This window comes from Scyliorhinus torazame, chromosome 15, assembly GCF_047496885.1.
Source record: "Scyliorhinus torazame isolate Kashiwa2021f chromosome 15, sScyTor2.1, whole genome shotgun sequence".
Taxonomy (NCBI): Eukaryota; Metazoa; Chordata; class Chondrichthyes; order Carcharhiniformes; family Scyliorhinidae; genus Scyliorhinus; species Scyliorhinus torazame.
Genome location: NC_092721.1, coordinates 127406836 through 127424566, shown reverse-complemented (window position 1 = coordinate 127424566; position 17731 = coordinate 127406836). Strand labels below are relative to the sequence as shown.

The 17731-nt window shown below is 45.1% G+C and overlaps 1 protein-coding gene across 1 annotated transcript in view; it reads right to left on the bottom strand.

Moving 5' to 3' along the window:
• LOC140391806 (E3 ubiquitin-protein ligase SH3RF3-like) overlaps positions 1 to 17731 on the bottom strand; it is a 597301-nt gene that overhangs the window by 65102 nt on the left and 514468 nt on the right. The window contains exons 6-8 of the mRNA XM_072476706.1: positions 10460 to 10630; positions 10016 to 10260; positions 7465 to 7790 (exon numbers count right to left, since the gene is read on the bottom strand). Of these exons, the coding sequence (XP_072332807.1) occupies positions 7465 to 7790; positions 10016 to 10260; positions 10460 to 10630 (742 nt within the window). The remainder of the gene's footprint in view (positions 1 to 7464; positions 7791 to 10015; positions 10261 to 10459; positions 10631 to 17731) is intronic.

The window sequence follows — 17731 nt, the reverse complement described above, 5'->3', positions numbered from 1 at the left end:
AACGGGTACAAACCCAGTATACTCAACATCTCCTCGTAATCCAACCCCCTCAACTCTGGGATTAACCTAGTGAATCTCCTCTGCACACCCTCCAACACCAGTACATCCTTTCTCAGTTAAGGAGACCAAAACTGAACACAATAATCCAGGTGTGGCCTCACTAACACCTTATACAATTGCTGCATGAGAAGAAAAAAGGTGCCTTAGAAAAAAAAACCTGAACAATCAGCAGGCTTCGAGGTTCGCACAAGGACTAACACCGGTGAGCGCTCCTTGTAGTTTTTGTTAATAATGTGTATTATATGTGTATGCTCTAAAGTATTTTTCAGAAGCCACGATGGGCCAAAGACTCGGACGCCCCCTTACAGGTCACCCCGAAGCCATAGTACAGACGTCCGGGGCGATAAAGGCGGAATCTGCAAAGCAGACGGATAAGGGAGTGAAAATGAGTAAGATAACAGAACAGCGAATAAAAACAATCGTAAGGCAACAGAGAAAGATAGGAGATCCCCTTGTCCCGCCGGGATCACCAGTTGACACTGTGATAAGAGAAACCGGAGAACTTCGATATGCGGTAACATTCAGTAGCGATTTGTATGGGTGGTCCCACGGGGCTTGGCCGTACGGGGGTAGTTTTAAAATACCACTGATTGAAACGTGGGAAGCTTTGACAAGAAATGGGAGTGGAGACCCTAATTGGGATTATAATTATATGCTGTAGTGTTTTCAGACATGGAAGGAAGTGGCTAGGAGGCACCAACCCCCAAAGATCAAATGTAAGAATGAGAACCCAAAAATCAAATGTAAGAATAGCAGAGAGAGTAAAAATACAGTAAAGAATGAAAATGACAATAAACAGACAGAGACGGCAGCAGCAGGGTTACATTCGAAAGTTTTAACTGAGGCATCTGCACCGTCAGAAGAATTCAACAACCTTTTACTGATGGCAGCTGCAATGAGAGCACAGCAGCCGGCGGGAGGGCAGGCCCAGCAGCCGGTGATAAGAAGTAATGCACAGAGAAGTTTGCTGCATAATCAGCTTGATGTAGCCATGGCTCCTGCAGGGGCCAAAGCTCCGGCGGCAGCCGAACCGTCCTCTCGTAGGGGTATGACTTTGCCCGACAGTACAGTGCCCGACAGACAGCTTCGGTGAGCAGGACCTGTTAGTCAGCACCTCAAGATAATGATAGGAGATGTACCTATCCTAAAACCTTGGACCCCTGCTGAAGGAAGGGCTATGGTTCATGAGGCTATGGACCCAATAAAGAAACCTCTCGCATTCCACAACTGGTTACAGCAAATGTGTGCTATTTATAGCCCCCTCCCAGGGGGTGTGTTGCTGCTTTTACATACTCTTATGGTGCATCTTGGCTAGCTTTAAAAGATGGGATCGCAATCCCGCCTGGTATAAACGGGGACTGGGCTCACAATGATGATCATTTAAATGAAGGAAATGAGTCCCTTAAACACTGGTTAGCAAATAGGGGGAAAGAGGCATAGTGACATAGGCGAGGTGACAGGGTGTTTGCAGAGAAAGGATGAAAGGCTGCCCAAATTTGTGGCCAGATTTAAGAACTGTTGGGAGGAACATGCCAGTGTTGCATTGGAAGACAATGGCCCTTTAGCAGTGCAGACATTGTTGAACTGCATGCTACCAGAGCATGCACAAAGTACAAATTGATTAATCTCACCTGGCAAACACAGCCATGGATGGCAGTGGTTACCTCCTTGGTAAACATGGACTGAGAAGGACTGTTCATGGCCCCCAAGGATCAAAAGCCTAGAATCACAGGGCAATTCTACCAAGGAAAGAGAGGGCAGGGTCGGAGTCAGCAGGCCAGCAGAGGGCAGTGAGGTAGGGGTAGAGGCAGAGGACATTGGCAAGGGAGGGATAAATCCCAGGATCAATGTAGAAGATGCGGGGCAAAGGGGCATTGGGCTCATGAATGTAACCTCTTTAGGATAGGTTTAACTTCAGAACCCCATTTAACATTGGCCGTAAGACATCCCGCTAAAGCAAAGCAAATGGGAGAACTGATGAAAGAGGCCAGAAAGAAAAAAGTCATACATCAGATTGATGTTGAAATAGATGGACAAAATTGCCTGATAGAGTTTTATGGCAAACAGGAGGGCAGAGTGACTTGGAAAGATGAACAATGGCCCGCTACATTTGAAAGACAACAACTTCCCCGAGACAGCCATCATTTACTCCCTTCAGTCCTGGGCCAGGTACCGGCCCATTTTCTTCAGCCTTTTTCTCCATACCATTGCACCCGGACAGTCAATATCAATTTGCTTTTACATATCGGAATCAGCAGTACACTTGGACACGCCTCCCGCAGGGCTACACAGAAAGCCCGGCAGTATATGCTGCAGCGGCTAAAAGAGACTGGGGTGTGTGCCAGTCATCGTCCGGCTAAACGCTGTTGTAATATGAGGACGATTTATTATTGGCTTCAGAGGGGGGTTTAACATGCCAATAGGATACCCTTTTGTTATTGTCACATCTAGCGGAAAGAGGGCATAGGGCCTCAATGGACAAGCTGCAATTCTGTCAGGAGACAGTTCAGTATTTGGGATTTCAGCTTCAGCAAGGACAGCGGAGGCTTGCGTCTGAAAGAATACAGGCTGTAGCAAGGGTTCCAACTCCGCGTACAAAAAAGGAGACCCTCACCTTCCTCGGCATGGTGGGCTATTGCAGGCAGTGGATCTCCGACTCTAGAGAAATGGACGCAGTACTGCACAAGGCTACCCTACAGGACCCCCCTTCAGTTGCTATCTGGACCCCAGAGAGGGAGCAAGCATTTCGTAACTTGAAACAAGCCATGATTAGCACCCCTGCCTTGGGACTTCCTAATTTCACCAAGCCCTTTACTCTTTATGTGAATGAAACAGGGGGATTTGCAAAAGGGGTCCTGGTGCAGGAGCATGGAGGAGGGAAACGACCCCTTGCCTATCACTTGGTCGCCCTTTGTGCAGTGGTAAAGGGTATGCCAAGTTGCCTAAGAGCAGTAACAGCCACGGTCGTCATAGTAGAAAAATCAGTGCCCCTTATAGTCGACCGCCCGTGTACAGTATTGGTTCCTCACTCTGTTTTGCTGCGTGCTTAATTCGTCCACAACGCAGCATTTTACAGCAGCTCGACACACTAAGACTAACTTTACCTACTAGCAAGCACCAGCTATCAACCCTGCTACACTCTTACTCGCGCCCTCGGAAAAAGAACACTTGTTTCATCATGACTGTGTACAATTGATTGAAGCCACCACAACCCCTCGCCCTGATCTATTGAGTCACCCACTCGAAAATCCAGACATCATCTTTTTCACCGATGGGTCAGCAAACTGACCAAATGATATGACCCTCCTGGCCGGCTATGCAATAGTAACTCCATTCGAGATAGTGGAAGCTTGTGCACTGCCTTCGGGAACGTGTGCCCAAGCGACTGAGTTATTCGCGTTTACTAGGGCATGTATTCTAGCTAAAAGTAAGACAGTCAATATTTATACTGATTCGCGATACGCTTTTGGGGTGATACACGATTTTGGCCAATTATAGAAAAACAGGGGGTTCATAACTTCCTCCGGCCAACCTATTAAACATGCTAAATTGGTTTTAACCTTACTAGATGCTGTACAGCTGCCCAGCAAGATAGCCGTTTTAAAGTGCGATGCGCATATTATTGCAGACGATGAAGTCTCCAGCGGTAATAGATTTGCTGATAAAATAGCCAAACAAGTGGCTCTCAAACAGCAGCCACAATTGCAAGCTGCTGTAGTAGAACTTCCGTCCACCATAACAGAACCAAAGTTAAAGCAGGCACAGGAGCAAGCCTCCCACAGGAGCATCGCTCCTGGCTCAAAGCCGGTTGCTACCAAGACAGCCATCCGCTCTGGGTCCACCCCGATACCCGCGCAGTATGCCCCAGGAGTCTGTTTTTGCCATTATGCCGCCTTGCCCATGGGCTGGCTCATGTGGGCAAAGGAGGGATGACACATGCAATATGTCAACAATGGTATGCTCCAGGTATTACGGTAACAATTGAAAAAGTAGCCCGCATATGTATGATTTGTCAGAGGACTAATCGGGGCAAAACACCCGCTGTCTTTGATCATCTCCCACAGCCCGAAATGCCTTTTGAAAATCTGCAGATAGATTTTGTACAAATGCCGATGGCTAAAGGATTCAAATACATGCTGGTGATAGTGGACATGTTTTCATGGTGGGTAGAGACTTTTCCGACAAAAAGAAACAATGCTAGAACAGTGGTAAATATTCCATTGAAGGAAATAATACCTAGGTTTGGAATACCGATGGGTATTAACAGTGACAGGGGAACTCATTTCACTAGCAAAATTGACCAAAGCCCTAACAGAAGCCATGGGATTTGAGTGGAAATTGCATATCCCATATCAGCCGTAATCCTCCGGAATGGTGGAAAGGGTGAATGGAATAATTAAAAGTGCAGTCACAAAAGTGTGTCAACATAATGGGCTGCTATGGCCAGATGCCATACCCATAGTAATTAATTTATGCCCTGAAAAATCTGAAAAATCGCAATACAGGCTTAACCCCGTATGAGATATTAATGGGACGTCCTATGACAACTGGAACAAAACCCCAGTGACATTAGCGGCAGTAGCCTTAATTTGGGCAGATGAGGCATCACTAAAATATGCCCAAGCTATGTGCGAGACCGCTGGAAAAATACATGCAAAGGTGCAACAGGCTCAGATGCATCCAAAAGAGGGAAATACACACCCTTTAAACCTGGAGATCAAGTATATGTGAAAGCACTAAACAAAGATTATTTTTCTCCGAGGTGGAATGGACCCCACCAAGTGCTGCTAACAACCCGAACAGCCGTTAAAGTAAAAGAAAAGCCAGATTGGATCCACGCAACTCGGTGTAAACTACATCATACAGAACTTTAAGAGTACTAGCGAAACGCTGCTTCGAAGAGAATGACGACGTTGATGTTTTTATATTATCATATTAATCCAACATCATGTAAAGGGTAAACTGAACACTAACACCTTGATTATACATGTCTCACTCATACGCAGAGAGGGTAAATAAATCCAGTTGTTGGGTTTGTACACAAATTCCCAGATGTTCGGGGGAGGGCATCCCCTTGCGACCTATCCCATTCACCAGTAATGAGATAGCCAAGTGGGCCCTAAGACGGAATAATCAGGGCATGGTGAAGATACACACGATGTGTTAGATTGGAGATCAGCTGGATATAATATGAACAGGTTTAAAGGATGGTGATGGCCTAGATTTAATGTAACACGCCAGCCGCCCTGTTTGATCCTTCCCAATTATACTGGAATCCCAAAGGGTAGCATATGCTTTAGGAAGCATAAAACATATGGGACCTACCCAGTCGGCACGAGTCAGTGCGGTCAGACTTTGAATTGTCGTCTGCAAACTTGGACACATTGCACTTGGTCCCCAACTCCAAATCATCTATATATATTGTGAACAATTATTGGCCCAACACTGATCCCTGAGGGACACCACTAGTTACTGATTGCCAACCAGAGAAACATCCATTAATCCCCACTCTTTGCTTTCTATGCAGGACTGATGCCAGGAGAGAGCTGGTAACTTACCCTCGCAGCTCATTGAAGATCAGACTTTTGGGGAGTGTGGGGTGCCAGCCAGTGGATTGGGGGGGGGGGTTGGGAATTTGAGGGGTGGCAGATAGAAATGATGTCAGGAGAGTGGTGGTAACTTACCCTTGCAGCTTGGTGGAGGTTGTTGGTCTTCTTCCTACATTTGACAGCGGTCCTTTTTGTCATGCTGCCAGCACTGACAGCTGCTGCCACTGCCTCCCAGGTGGCATTTCTCACCCTGCTGTTGGTTCTCCAACCCCCTTGGGGGAACAGGTCTCATCCACAGTATCCAGAAGCCTGGCCAGCTTGCCATCCCCAAAGCGAGGAGCAGGTCTGCGCTCTGCCATACATGTGTGTTGACTGGGAGTCAGTGGTGAAGGAACATTTAAAGGCAGCTCCCTCTTGTTAGCCGCGAGCTGCTGAGTAGCAAGTCAAACGAATCAGATGGCGCGGCAGCCACTAATATCGAGAATCTCAAGGGGCTCACTTTTGGCACTAAGTGCAGTTGAATGCGGGTCGTGATCTTGCCAACGCGGCATCATGAAACACCCTGTCAATGCGCCCAAAACCGGACTTTGAATTTTTTCCGTTGAATCGCGCCCTATCTTTCTACATTGGCATTGGAGTGACAAAGACTCTCCCAAGGTGAAAACCATAGATTTTCTGGAGACTAAAATACTGTAAATCTAATCAGCAAAGTAACTACTTTTAGAGATCCTGAATGAATTAACAGATGAAGGTATGACATGGTGTGGTACTTGGTCATACAGAGTAGAATAGATTAACATCAATCTGTAGTCTGTGGTAGGTGAGTCAACAACAAAAAAGTGGCTATGAAAAATCTCCAGTTGGCTCAGCATATTCAAAATTGTGAAGGACAAAACCAATCCAGATGCTTTCTCCTGACAATTAGCCAATGATCCTTCCTGAAAATGTGGATGCAATGGTGACAGTTTAGTCAGATCACACCAGACGGTTGGGGAGATGGTGGCTAGTGGTAATGTCACTCAACTAGTAATTATCGCAGGCTAATCTTTGGGGGGCAGTGGTTCAAATCCCATGACAGTAGCTAAACTCAATGAACAAAATCTGGACTTTAAAGCTAGTAATTGTGACTACTGTTATAAAAACCCAATGATTAATTAATGCCCTTTAGTGAAGGACATCTGCGTAACGGTGAAGACCAACCCCCAGATTTTTTGTGCACTGTTTACCATAATATCTGGAGAGAAAACTCGGCTGTGCACGGGAGAGCTGCACGCCGTTTTCCCCGCCTCAGCCAACACTCAGAATACACAGAATGCACAGAATACAAAATTCCACCCAATGTGGTTGACTATTAATTGCCCCGAAAATGCCTCACGAGCCACTCTTTTCAAGGGCAATTAGGGATCGGCAACAAATGCTGGCCTTGTCAGGAATATCCACATCCCATGAAGTAAATATTAAAACTATTCCTTTCATTTCAATGGTTGGTTGTTACTTGCTGATTAGGTCTAACCATTGATGAATGGCTAGTCAAGGAGGTAGTAGAGGACTACATGCCCTCCTTCGAACTCTATCCAAATAGAATTAATTGGCTTCAGGGTAGCAGTGACACAAGAAAAATAAATTCAGTTACTACAGATATTAGAAATAGCATGGTCGGTAAAGAAAAGCAAATACTTCCACGAATGAGCCTGATTATGTGATAAATGACTTTGTTGTCAGTCTGCGAATGGCATGGTGAAAAGATTCAGCACAATCTGCTGTCCATTCTCTAATTATAGCACAAAAAGTAAGGTAGAAGAATGAAAGATTAGATAAAAACCCACACATTGAACAGCATACTGATAAGTCTCACCCTTTCATTTTTCCGCTCTTCCAATTTGGGCACAGAAGGTGTGGAATTTGATGGGCTGGAAGTCACTGACGTATTTGCTGAAGCACTCATTGTGTCCCCATTCAGGTTGGCTGCATTGACATTTGGGGGGGTAATTGCTACCGCTGCGGAGGTGAGTGAAATGGTTGGCCTAGCACCAGGAGCTCCAGCGGGTTGATAGACTTGCTGCGGTGAGGTCATTGGCTGTGGTCGCACCACAGTGGCTGGGATGCGGGTGGGGGGGCTTTGTGTTCTTAGTGGTGGTACAGTTGCTGTAGGACGTTCAAGCGCTTGAACGGCAGGATGGACTGCAAAAATAAAATGGAAGAGATAGCAAAAAGCTGGTGAGTCTGAGCACCTTCTGGAACAGATTATTCAGGATGTTGCTTGCTCAGACTGTCCACACTATGATGCAGATTCCCACTGGGGGTTTTCCTACACAATAAAATTCCTGATTCTAAGTGAGGCTGCCTGTGGTCATATGTGATACAAACTAAAATGCTTAAATTGCAATATTCCCCTTAAACCTTTCCCATACCTGGATAATAGAGATAATACTTATCTTAAAACAAGGGTTTTCAAAACTACTTAGTTAAATGTTTTGGGTCACATAAAACCATTTAACCTTTAACAAATGCAGTACAATGTGGCTATACAGTTCCAGCTGGGAAACATGGATAATAATGAGGGTATCTGAAATGTTGCACTCAGGTTATACTTTTCGTAAAGGCAGGAGTAATTTGCAGCGGATGACAAGGACGTCACATTAAAATAGCTTTCATTATACAGATGTAAAGAGTAAAAGAAACAATCAAAAGGCAAGAGAAGGACTGTTGCTCCCACAAACAATGCTGGTTCGCTACATACATCTCCATTTCCATCCCCAGCTGGGTATTGCTGTGCCATTGCATGGAGCTCAGAGCAGAATCAAAGACCCAGGTAGACTGCATTACTATTCATTTTCTCCTTCTGTTCACTTTTCATAAAAACATTCAAACAATATTACGTAATAAATATACAAGCTGAATAGTAATCTGCTGATACACACAAGGTATCTATTTTTCTTTTATGTTTCTAGAACTGTAAATCATACAGGAGTTTTTTTTTTCAAAAAATAAGCTACAAGCGAAAGGAAGAAAAAAAAAAAATCGGAATTATTTTATTTTCTTAAGAAAAAAAATAAGACCTGAATTTTAAGTTTGACTTTGGGCACCACTACATTGGGAGTCTCTTCACTTCACACCCTTGAGCTGTCTGGAGGCAGAGTCCCCATGCAACAGAAAATGATTCATTCTGTCAGTAGCAGTCAAGGAGATTTATTACAAATGGATAGAATCAAATAATTCAATCTCCAAAAAATTGGTTAAAAATTCTCAAATTTCTATATAATTAAATCAGAATATGCTGGAACCATGCAGCTTCTGGAAAAAGAAAATACTTGTGTCATGAACATGATGCAAATTGCTTTGAACTGTATTACCGCGTCACTTGTTTTGAGATAAAAATATGAGGTTCTCTTCAATTAAAAAAATGCCAAATTCTTTTCCCACAAAGTTAAAGTTGCCATGTTAAGTAATGCAGTGATGAAGGAACACCCATTCTGCTCCTTCATTGCACCCTGAGGTATCGCCTATTCATGCTCTCAAAACAGACGCTGACTCCTCTATAAAGTCTTCCCTTTAAAAATAAACTTTCGAAAAATTGTAGCACTGTGATATTAAACTAAATATCACCCAAAGCATTCAACTCACATTTGAAGTATATTTATTGAATTTCAAATTTCAAAAGCCCTGGGGCTGATCACTGTGGGATACAAGACTGTCCGAGTGACAAACCTGTCCAGGGTTATCCACCAGAGGACAGTGAGTCTCCCAGGGAAAGCTGTTTCACGTATCGCTTACTGACTGGTTAAGCCAAGGGTAAAGGTAGAACTCTAACTTTCAGAGGATTTGAGGAAAAACATCTTTATCCAAAAAGTGGTTAGAATGTGGAACTCGTAGGACGGCACGGCACAGTGGCACAGTGGTTAGCACTGCTGCCTACGGCGCTGAGGACCCGGGTTCGATCCCTGCCCTGGGTCACTGTCTGTGAGGAGTTTGCGCATTCTCCCCATGTCTGCGCGGGTCTCAACCCCACAACCCAAAAATGTGCAGATTAGTTAGGGGGATTGGCCACGCTAAATTGCTCCTTAATTGGAAAAAAGGTAATTGGGTACTCTAAATTTTTTTTTTTTTAAAAGAACGTGGAACTCGCTACACATGAAGTAGTTGAGTCAAAGAACAGAGATGCATTTAAGGAGAAGCTAGGTAGCACAGTAAGGAGAAAGGAATATGCTGATAGAATTAGGTGGGAGTAAGTCAATATAGACATAAACACCAGCAGGAACTTGTTGGGTTGGGAGGCCTGTTTCTGTACTGTATATAAGATGAATTGATGAAGTTGATTACTACAAGAACAACAGACAGTACACCATTTAGCCAATCCAATGGAATAATTAGATTGGAAGGGAGCTTCAATGGTGTGGCTTACTTACCCATCTGCATTGCACTGCGGGCTTGGTTGACAGTTTGCTGCCCTGAGTAACGCAAGCAGTTGTTGATCTGCGGAGTGGACGTGTGAAGCTGTGGCTGAACAGGGGAGATGGCAACAGGAGGAATGGGCCTCACGCCATTATTCACAAGACTGCTTGCAGAATGACCTGATGGGGAGCTTCCTTTTATGGTTTGTACAGCACCTCCTGGCACTGCATGTTTTGACTGAGCTGCTCCAAAGGGAGCTCTAAAACAAAACAGACACCACATGGTAGTAAATGTTTGCCCGTCCTAGTATCTTTACTTCTTTACTCAATCAAATATATATATTTTTTAAATTTCCTTTAATTAGTCCCGATATCATCAATGATTCCGTTAGACAGTAGAATTTGGGCATGGGTTTCTGTGGCTGTTCTTAATGTCACAGGATCTGCTCACGCACCCACCTGGAGACAGGAGTCACATAATTTCCAGGAAAGACACCAGACATTCCAGTTCTCAGTGAAGTGCCTTTGAACCATCCATCCTGACATTTCTCAATTACACGATACATCTCTCCTTTCCGCAGCTCCAGCTCATCTGCTTTTTGTGGCTTGTAGGCATACATGGCCATATATCTGGAGTTACAAAATGCGTCATATGGAAAGTTAAAATGTACAATCTCCTATTAGCTTGCTGCAATAGTCTATAGATCCCGCCGCGCATTAATAATGAATGCTATTTCTGTGACCAGGGGTATGCAGCTGTGGGATAATACCGGGCAGCTACTGCTTCTTGTTCTCCCACTCCAGTACCCCACAATGATGAAGCAATCACGAGCCTAATGGAGAACTGGCAGAATTCAATGGAAGAAGTGAGATTTCAGGCAATTCTCAATGTGGGGTGTTCATATCATTTACTCTGTTTCTGGAGAAAAAAATGATAATTGATACAAGGAGAAATGCTTTTCTCTCTATTTTTCTAGCAGTGAGAAAAGCTGAACAAAAATATTAAATATCGTTCCAAAAATTCCCCATGAAGAAAACTGTTGCTCATTGAAAATTACATGAGGTCTTGACTGCACTTCCAAAAAGTTATAGCAACAGAGTGGGACCAACTCTGAGCAAATTCTGGCAGATCAGTGCTACATGTCTTGCAACAATCATGGTTGGGATTCTCCATCATTGGGATTCACTTTTCCCGCTGATGCAGGGTACCCACCCACGGATTTCCTGGCGGTGTGGGGTGGTTACAATGGGAAATTCCATTGACAAGCAGGGGACGATCGAATCCCGCTGCCAGCGAACAGCAGGCTGCTGAGAAACATGCGACTGGGGAAGTGGAGAATCCAGCCCCATATCTTTTGTGCAGCAACAACTTTCATTTTTACAGTACCAATAACATGGTAAAACATCCCAAAGTGCTAATTGGCATCATCTAACAATATTTTATCCTGAATCACAGAAAGAGATAATAGGACAGATCAAAGAGGTCAGTGTTAAGAGCATCTTAAAAGGAAGACAGAGAGACTACGGAGAAATTGGAGGGAGAATTCCAGAACTTAGGGACAAAAGCAAAGCACTATGGATGCTGGAAGTCTTAAATAGAAGCAGGGAAAATGGAAATATTCAGTGGGTCAGGCAGCATCTGTGGCAAGAGAAACAGAATTAATGGTCACGATTTTCCAGTCCCTCCGCTACCCCTCCAAAGTTTCCATCCCGCCCATGACTGGTCCTACCTAAATCCTGGCTAATGGTTCAGATCTGTGACCTTTCATCAGAACTGGGAAAAGAGAGAAGGGTAATATGTTTTGAGAAAGTGGATGGGGGTAAGTGTGACAAAAAAGGAGAATTCTCTGCTAGGTTGGAGGAGAAGAGTGATAAAGTGACAAAAGGGTATTTGGGGCAAGGCCAAAGGGAGCAATGATGGGCCCAAGTAAAGACACAAAAGATGTGTCCAGAGGAGATCTGAATTGCTGGATCATGAATAGCTGTTGGCCAAAGGAAGAGGAAAGGTAAAAAGAAACTCGAGAGAAAGAAAAACGAGCGAATAAAGAAAAAGGAAATAACATGGGGTCAAGATTATGATTTAGAATTGTCGAACTCCGTGTTGCGTTCTGACGTGTCCAGTAGAAAAATGCAATGTTGTTCCTCAAGGTTGCTTTAAGCTTCACTGAAACATTTGCAGGAAGCTGAGGGCAGGAAGGTAAGAGTGGGAGCAAGGAGGAGAATTAAAATGACAGGTTAGTGGCAGCTTAGGGCCACCCTATCTGTGTTTCGGTCTCCCCATTATACAGGAGACGACATTGAGAGCAGTGAGTACAGTATACTGAATTAAAAGAAGTACAAGTAAATCTCTATTTCAGCTGGAAGGAGCGTTTGGGTCATTTGAAGGTGAGAAAGGAGGAGATAAAAGAGAAGGTGTAACATCTTCTGTGGGAAGGGGAATGGGTGTTGGGGCAGGCTGAGGAGAAGAAATGGCATTTTCGGAATGCTGAAATGGGAGGAAAAGATATGTTTGTTGGTGGAATCATGCTGGAGATGGCAGAAATGGTGGAGGGTGATCCCTTGAATATGGAGGCTGGTGTGGAAGATGAGGATGGAGATGAGGAAGAGCAATTGACCCCATGGATTTTCTCTATATGAGTCAATCTGACACAAATGTGTAGATATTAACTTTCATTAGTAGGTGGAAAGACAGATTGGCTGCCTGCAACATAATGCACCCGACCTTCCGATTACAGGTGAATGAGCTGCTACTGCCAGTTCTTTGTCTGACTGTAAAAGCTAAAAATGCACTCCTTGCAATTTTAAATAACGTAAAGCTATTTGCCACTAATGACATTGGGTTTTCCTTGGTAGGGGGTAGCAGGAGAAAGGGTTGGCCATTTGATTGGAAAGGATAGGAGCAGCAGGACATGGTAAAAGGAGGCAGCAAAATGGGACAAAAAAACATATAGGTGATGTGAACAGAAGCAGCAGGGGAATAAAAGCTATAAGCCTTTATTAACTCAACTCTCTCCCCACATTTCAGGAAGGGTTTCCTCACAGTATGGAAGCCATGCTTTTGGCCAAGACAGAATTTAAACTGTCCACGGGTTTTCTACACTTTTACTCTGATACTGTACAGACCAAAACCCGTTGACTTTCAATGACACAGCTCCTACACAGGTAGTGAAGTGCATTATTGTTATTCACCCACCACAAGTAACTTGCAGCAAAAATTAATCTTTTTAAAAATAAACTATGCATGCTAAACTATGTTCCAACAAGATCTCCAGTGTTTCAGGATGCTGGGTGAAGCTGAAGCCCCTTCACATTCCAAACAACGAATAGCGCAAGGGTCTGAGTCACTCTTGCATGTAGCAGCTGTGTTCTTTTTTCAGATCATTGTGCGTTCGTTGCTGTTTAAAAAACATCCACAGTGTAACCAGGACAATTCTAACAGCACGAGGACAACAAGGTGAAAGTAAGAACAACCTTGTGAAGCAGGCCTGTACAATAAAAGCCCCACAGTTTATCTCACAGCAGTTTTAATGCTCATGCGTATAACCCACCTGTGTTTGGAAAGATGTTGTAACTTTAGAGCATGATGAGTGATTGGTTACCAATAAATTAAAACAACTACAATTTGCCCAATTTGACATCTGTGTCCTGTGTCAGCCATGGCTTAGCCACAGCATTCTTGCCTCCAAATCTTCTTGCCTCTGAGCCAGAAGATTGTGGGTTCAAGTCCCACTCCAGGACTTAAGCACAATAAAAGACTGACGCTCCAATACAGTACTGAGGGAGTGCTGCATTGTTAGAGGCGCTGCTTTTTCAGATAATGCATTAAACTGACATCCAGGCCCAATCTGCCATCTCAGGTGAATGTAAAAGGTCCCATCATACAATCTCAAAGAAGAGCAGGGGAGTTATCCACAATGCCCTGGCCAATACTGGTCCTTGAAGGGACACAAAAAAGCAGATTATCTAATCATTGTCACATTGCAGTTCATGGAACTGGATGTGCACAAATCGGCTGCTGCATTTTCTACACTACAACAGTGATTATTACACTTCAAAGAAAGTACTTAATTGGTTGTGACTTGTTGCAATGTGCCTTTAAGGGACAACATCACTTGAAGGGAAATGTCATGTGATCCAGTATTTGTTTCACTTTTGCTTTGAGAAGGGTACGGCACACACAGCTCTGATGCCATTAAACGTTATACCCATATCTAACTGCTCTCATGTACCTAGTCTTAATAAATAAACCCACAATGTGTTTCTCCAAATCTTTATGAGTGATTGGTGCCTTGTGTCTTGTACAGTAAATAAGCCCAAGGTATGATATCATCATAATAATCTGTCATAAAGCGTTTGGGGAAGTCCCAAGGTCATGAAAAGCGCTATATTATCGCAAGTCTTTCTTTTTCTCGGAGAAAAAGCTATGTGGTTCACTACAGGCACACGTCTGTATCCTAAAAATCTCGGGCTGGCTTCTCCGCCCCGCCGCGCCACATTTCTGCCCCGACCCGCTGGCAGGATTCTACGTTATGCCGGCCGGTCAATGGGGTTTCCCATTGTGGGGCAGCCCCGCGCCGTCAGGAAACCCCCGGGCGCCGGAAAAACGGAGACTCCCGCCCCTCAGATTCTTCCAATGCTGACTCCTAATTCTTTATGCATATTGCCAGCTGTCTTTGCCACCAAAACAACAGTGACAGCATTTCCAAAGAACGAATTGACTGTGAAATGCATTGCGTTGTCTTGAGGATGTAAATGCCATTATATAAATCCAGGTTTTTTTTAAGATTTAAAAATGTTGTTCAAATATTCTGGATTAGAACAAAAGTATGCATGATGTCGATTTAACTTGCATCAAATTAACCTTAGATATGGGTACTCATTGAAATCTATGTCAACTAAGATATCAAACTGGATGATCATTTACATAACTTTTGTTTTAGTAGTTAGACAATGGTAAGAGTTAATAGTGTTAACCAACATGATTTTGAACTACAACCAGTCTTAGCCACAACATATTCCACTAAACTTGATCAATGTCAGAAAAACAAAGAGTTGGAGTGTACCAGTTTGTGCATTTTAGCTATTACCCTTGAGGTTCTATAATCTGACTTTTCATTGGCAATGACTTTCATTGACAAGTACTGTGAAATCAGAATATTTTACCGAGTCCCTCTGGGGATGCTTCGTTCAAACTGTTTTTGTATGATTCACCATGCAACATAAGCGGAATGAAACTGAATTGTGCTTGATTGGCCAGGAGAAACAGAACTGTTTGATAATTAAGCAGAACACATGTGCTGTATGCTGATATAGTAAGCTGTTGTGAAATAAGATTACATTTCTTTTCCTCAGACGTTCATCTTTAACATAATCCCTGACTGAATTTTTTATTTGAAAAAAGTTCCAATCTGCCCCTGAGCCTACTTCCAGATCTGTTTTTACATGCCACAGAATTTGTTCTGAGTTCCTGTGAGGATTGAAGTGCTGCCTCCACAGGTGCCCACTGCAAAGGCCAGGAGTACTGACAAGTCATCCAGCTCCTGGATGCACAAATGTATTGCCATTCTGTGCTCACCCCACTCTGGGACCAGGTCACCCGTCCAGGCCTGAGTTACTCCCACAATGGGTGAACCTCAGCAGAGCACCTATCTTGTCTCTCCAGCTTGCCAATATGAACCTGAAAGTAGTTGAAGTCTCTCAATGCCAGTTTCACTCACATTTGGGTCAGAAGTTGACAACTTGCCCAGAAACTCCTCACACATTGTTGCTTAGGGAGCTACTGAGAAAACCTTTCTGCCTGTACTGTCCCCTTTCCGGGTAACTCCTTACCCCTAAGTCTCCTCTGATGAGACAGTATCCTCCCTGTTCCAATGTTAATATCCTCCCGAACAACAACTTGCATTGATATGCCCGCATTTAACATAGTAAATCTCCCAATGTGCTTCAAATTGACACCAAGATATTAGGACGAGGTCACAGGGGTCAAAGAAATAAGTTCTACGGAGCATCTTAAAGGTGGGAAGAGTTGCATTCAAGAGCTTAGGACCCCAAGGTCCTGCTGCAGGAAGAGATCGGGGTGCCATTTTTAAATGGCGTCTCGATCTCTCGACCCCCCCACCCTCGGACACAACACCGCAGCCTCTGGACCCCTCCACTGCCCCAAATTACATCTTATGGTAACTTAAGCCACCCCCTTCACCCCAGCTCATAAAGACAGGGTACCCCTAGGCCCGATTCCTGGCAGTGCCAACCTGGCTCCTGGGCACCTTGGTACTATTAGCCAGGCACCCTGACAGTGCCCTGTCAGGGCTGATCACATGGAATATGAGTGTTGAATGAGTCCGTCAAGAGGGTTTGTGTGTTTGCACATTTAAAGACATAGCTCTTGAAGGTTGTGGATCAGACTAGGCTGAGGAAAGGGTGGGTAGGATTTTAATATGTTTCTGGATCCAAGGCTAGATCAGTCGAGTTCGAGGTCAGGGCGGATGTCGGCGGTAGCAAAGGAGCTGAGGGGGTTTATGGAGCACATGGGGAGTGGATCCGTGGAGGTTTGGGAGATTGAGGACAAAGGAATTTTCGTTCTTTTCACATGTGCACAGGGTGTATTCCCGAACTGACCACCTCCAAGCCAGACACCATTCTGATTTGGAAATATTTCACCCTATTGTTGCACAATCAATTACTCTCGAGACAAGGTGAGTCATAACTAATAGGCTTTAATCAGCTAGAACTGTACCCAGCAGCTTCGATACAGAAAGTGAAGGCTGCTGGGACGGCATTGGTTCTTATACCCCGCCTCTCAGGGCGGGGCTATGCACGTTAGCCAATGGTAGACTCCTAGGTCTAGCCAATGGTCATCCACCTCTCAGGTACTGCAATACCTGGTATTACCACATTCACCCCCTGTTAAAAAGAACCCAGCGGGGTGATGGCCAGCGTTACTGTCACCTTTTGCATGGTAGGACCAGGTATGGAGGTACCGTGATGTCGAGGGTAACAGAAATGTTTTTTTTATGGTGCAGCAATCAGACGATCGGGTGGCCTGGTCATCCTTCTGGAGCGTCTGGGCTTCAGCGATGATCCTGGTGGGGGCCCCGGCAGTTGTGGCTCCGGGAACATGGTGTCTTCCTCCCAGGCAGCTTCGTCACCCCTAGGCGGCGCTGTTGGTGCGAAAAGTGGGCAGGGGGAGGGGCACCTGTAGGGGGCGTCGGTGCCTGTTCGGCACTGGGTAGGGGCGGCGGTAGTACTGACCCTCCGGTCAGGTGGTGCGGGGTGGGTGGGGGTGGGGGCAATGGTGCGGGTGCGCGTGGGGCTCCGGCGGGCGCCAGGTCCCGAAGGGAGACCGTGTCTTGGCGGCCATCGGGGAACGCTACGTAGGTGTACTGGGGGTTGGCATGCAGCATGTGGACCCTCTCTACCAACGGGTCCGACTTGTGCACCCTCACATGTTTCCGAAGCAGACGGGTCCGGGTGTCGCTAGCCAGATTGGGAGCGAGGTCCCGGAGGAGGACTTCCTGGGGAAAGCAAGGAGACGTTCGTGAGGTGTCTGGTTTGTGGTAGTAAAGAGCAGCGACCAGATGGAGTGAAGGGCCACTGGGAGGACTTCTTGCCAGCGGGAGACTAGGAGATTCCTGGACCGAAGGGCCAGCAGGACGGTCTTCCAGACCGTTCCGTTCTCCCTTTCTACCTGCCCGTTTCCCCGGGGGTTGTAACTGGTCGTCCTGCTGGAGG